This window comes from Limulus polyphemus, unplaced genomic scaffold, assembly GCF_000517525.1.
Source record: "Limulus polyphemus unplaced genomic scaffold, Limulus_polyphemus-2.1.2 Scaffold1954, whole genome shotgun sequence".
NCBI lineage: Eukaryota > Metazoa > Arthropoda > Merostomata > Xiphosura > Limulidae > Limulus > Limulus polyphemus.
This window is the reverse complement of record NW_013667564.1, coordinates 160,664-164,516: the sequence shown is the minus strand read 5'-3', so window position 1 is coordinate 164,516 and position 3,853 is coordinate 160,664. Positions and strand designations below refer to the sequence as shown.

At 34.6% G+C, this 3,853-nt stretch overlaps 1 protein-coding gene across 8 annotated transcripts in view; it reads left to right on the top strand.

Moving 5' to 3' along the window:
* Positions 1-3,853, top strand: part of LOC106465470 (sodium- and chloride-dependent glycine transporter 1-like) — an 81,544-nt gene that overhangs the window by 68,137 nt on the left and 9,554 nt on the right. For all 8 annotated transcript variants that reach the window (XM_022393377.1, XM_022393372.1, XM_022393374.1 and 5 more), the window contains 4 exons: positions 968-1,099; positions 1,500-1,603; positions 2,546-2,664; positions 3,004-3,263. In XM_022393377.1, the coding sequence (XP_022249085.1) occupies positions 968-1,099; positions 1,500-1,603; positions 2,546-2,664; positions 3,004-3,263 (615 nt within the window). The remainder of the gene's footprint in view (positions 1-967; positions 1,100-1,499; positions 1,604-2,545; positions 2,665-3,003; positions 3,264-3,853) is intronic.

Genomic DNA, 3,853 nt, shown 5'->3' with positions numbered 1-3,853 from the left:
TAGACAAAAAAAAATTTTTTTTCTGAAACTTAATTTCAACGGTATTAATAATATACGGATGAGTGTCATGTATTTCTTGAAGTTCCCCCCCAAAGTCCAGTGGACGTTGGGACCGAGAGTATGTCATATTTGGCTTTGTTTATGGAAATGTTTATCAATTTCCTCGACTGTTTGTTAATTCTGATTGACTTATAATAAAATACGAACTTGTGGTGTGTGTGTATGGGTGTGTGTCAGACAGCTGTCGAAATGGACCCTTGTTTTCATTTTGCTCCTGCTTCCCCCCCCCCCCACCTCCGTAAATCAGTGGACCTCCAACAAACAATATTTAGCGAGGGTTACAGTTAATCCAAAAACGGGTGCTATAAATAAACACGTGATCATTCTTTTCTCAAGTTTTGCGTTTTGTTGTATAAATAAATAATATAACGGTACAATTAAACATTTTTGATAACCTTATAAGCCCTCTGGTAGCTCAGCGGTAAAATTGATGGCTAATAAAAGTTAAATTCGGGGCACGATCCGTGCGATGGGCACAACATAGTTGCCTATTGTGCATCTTTGCGCCCAGCAGCAAAACAAGCAGAATAATCAAACATTAATTCACTGTTTTATCAACCAATAGATGGCGCTCTTTTGGTTTAGAGATGGAAATATATTTATTTTGTTTTGAAATAACCATCTTTTAAAACACAAAAAAAGGCGATTCAACGTATCCAATATCCCAGAGATAGTATTGAATTAAGTTGGGTTCTAAAGACTCGGATAATTATACAAGTTTTTACTGCTATCGATACCTCTAAGCCTTCTGAGGTAGAAATCAGTTTATCTTATGTCTAAAATTTGATATACTTTACTAAAGACTTAACAAAAAGTATGTAATGGCGTTTTAACTTATTAATGTTAAACGTTAATTGAGAAAAAAAATGTATGGGTCTTGATGCACAACATTTTTATTGTTTTCCAGTTAGTCTATGCGTTTGTACTCGTACCAGTAAGTTTGTTGTTTCTGGTAGCTGTTAGAATTATGGAACAGTGGGGAATGGGGATAGCGACCCTTTTTGATGCTCAATGGAAAGATGTACTTACGGATTCCACGGTATGTATGGCTTTTCACAAGTTAGTTTCGTATTGTTGTTTTACTGTGAACAATAAAGATTGACGTCATATCCGATGTTTTTCTGTTAGCAATAAAGGTACACGGTTGACGTCATATCCGATATGCGCAACAAGATATTATATTATTATCTTTTATAAATAAGAAGTGATAAGTAAATGAACCGAAAACCTTAAGGAAAAAAATTTCTAAATTATTAAAATCGACTTCCCAATCACTGTTGTTATAAAGTACTAAATGCCTCTTACGTTGTCAAGGTTTTTCGTTAGGCCTTACTTGCAAATCTATTGTAAAGGGATCTGAATGGAAATACTTTCTAACTTACTGTTAATCATAAATAAAATTCCATAAAGATTAACTATTCTTTTTTTTTTTCTTCCAGTCTTGGCTGCTGGCGGCCAGGGAGGTATTTTTAACGTGGATCTTGTACGGCGCCCTCTGTCTTCAGATGTGTAGTCACAACAAGTTTACCTCCAACGTCATGAAGTAAGTATGAATATTATTAACTTAACGTTTAGATTAAGAATCTTGTAAACTTCAGAATACCAGAACCACCTAGCTGAACTGATCGAGGAGAGATAAACGTTTATCTGAATTACTATTTATATATCACCAGACCAATAGGCCTATAAACGTTTATCTGAAATACTATTTATATATCACCAGACCAATAGGCCTATAAACGTTTATCTGAAATACTATTTATATATCACCAGACCAATAGGCCTAACATTTATGATTAAAAAATCACGTGGACCAAGAATTGTCTGCCAACCCCCTCTTCCTGGAATGCAAATCACAGTTGTACAAAATACTATTTAACATATCATCTGATGTATATTTTGACGTGTAATTCTGTGTGTAAAATATATATATAAATCTGTAGTCCACATGATTTTTTTTTTTCTCACGTGTATTAAGCCTATTGGTATCTAATTTTTCGCCATCTTTCGCTGTTAAAACCGTAATTTTGTAGCATTATAGTCTAAAGTTGTTTTGAACATTGGCAACTCGAGACTTACTTAAATGTGTGTGAGTGTATATACATATAAAATAAGGTTTTGATACCTGCAGTAAGTATAGCACGTGTAGCCCATTTCGCAGCTTTGCGCTTAACAACAAAGAATTTTACAAATTCGTGTAATATTACTTCTTACCACTGATTTTATATACATGTATTACCTTCTTTCATAGTATGTCTGGTTAATATTAGGTTAGATATACCATTTAACTAGACAAAAACTTAACGTTATCAGTTTCTTTATAAAACTTGCATATTTTAGATATTAATTATTTCTATAAATAGTTATTCCAAACTTATTTGGAAACTTACCCACAATTCCCAGTACGACAAATCTAGAATAAAAATAATAAACGAATTATGGAAACGTAATTAGATGGAATTAATAAAAAAAAATTGTTTTTCAGAAACCTCCTGGCGGTTGGTGTCGGAGTAACTTTTACTTTGATATTTGTATCACTGTTCTTTGCAAGTGCTGCGCAGGCTCTGAAAGAAAATAATTTAACCCATGTTCCTTCGTCCTATGGTAAGAAATAAAAGCGTTTACACCGTAGTTGTATGTAAATATGTAAATTTCAATTCAAGAGTCTCAGTACGATATTAATGGTAATTCTACGTGGTTTGTAATAATAGACGTGCTTCGTTACGTTTATTCTTTTTTAGAATCGTGAATTAACAATGAAATAACTTTGTATACTGAATAAAATTATGTAGTAACAATGAAATAGTCATGGATGCTGGTGAGGTAAGACTTGCGTTATGTAGTAACAATGAAATAACTTTGTATACTGGTGAGGTAAGACTTGCGTTATGTAGTAACAATTATCTTGAGTTTGAACAAATCCGTTGATTTCTCATATTTCAGAAAACCCCGAAACCGTTCAGTTCTTACAACCACTGTCAAAGTACAACTCGGACGTAATGAACATTACCCCAGTCAACCTGGTGATTGGAGAATGTCTTTACTCCACCTTTTCTCAAACGACTTCCAGTGGATACCAGGTGCTTCGATTTGCCACAGAAATATTCCCAGCCGCTCTAGCGCTAGGTGGCGTAACAACGATCTCTTCTTTTTGGGCCATCTGTTTTTTTATGATGATGATCATTCTTGGTCTAGCTCAACAGGTGAGATTGTTGAACGAAGTAAAACTTGTATATTTCGACTTTAATTTAAATCCTCTCGTACAAGATGTGACTTTACATCCAGAACTCCAATAATCTTTGTAAACTAACATTTTTTAATATTAGGAGTGTTTAAAAAAAAAAAAAACCTTGGACGCTGTCTTTCGTATCCAGTGTTAGGCTATGGTTCGTTTTTTTTGTTTTTTTTTTGCAGATCCTACTTCTTATTGTAGTGTAGAGGGCAGATTAATCGAAATTTCGATCATCAAAATCAACATCCAAAATGAATTTATATTATTATTTATTACCTACATTTCGATTCTAATCATACATTTAAAAAAAAAACTGAGCGTGTATTTTTATTCGGAGAAATACTCGGAACGATTACTCTCGCCATTAGCTTATCCCGCACATACAGGGCCGACAGTGAAAAGCAAATAACCATTATATTAGTTGTTAACCTGTTGGTTGGGTTCGAATTCCCGTCACACCGAACAGGCCCGGCATGGCCAGGTGGTTAAGACGCTCGACTCGCAATCTGCGGGTCGCGGGTTCGCATCCCCGTCCCACCAAACATGCTCGCCCTTTCAGCC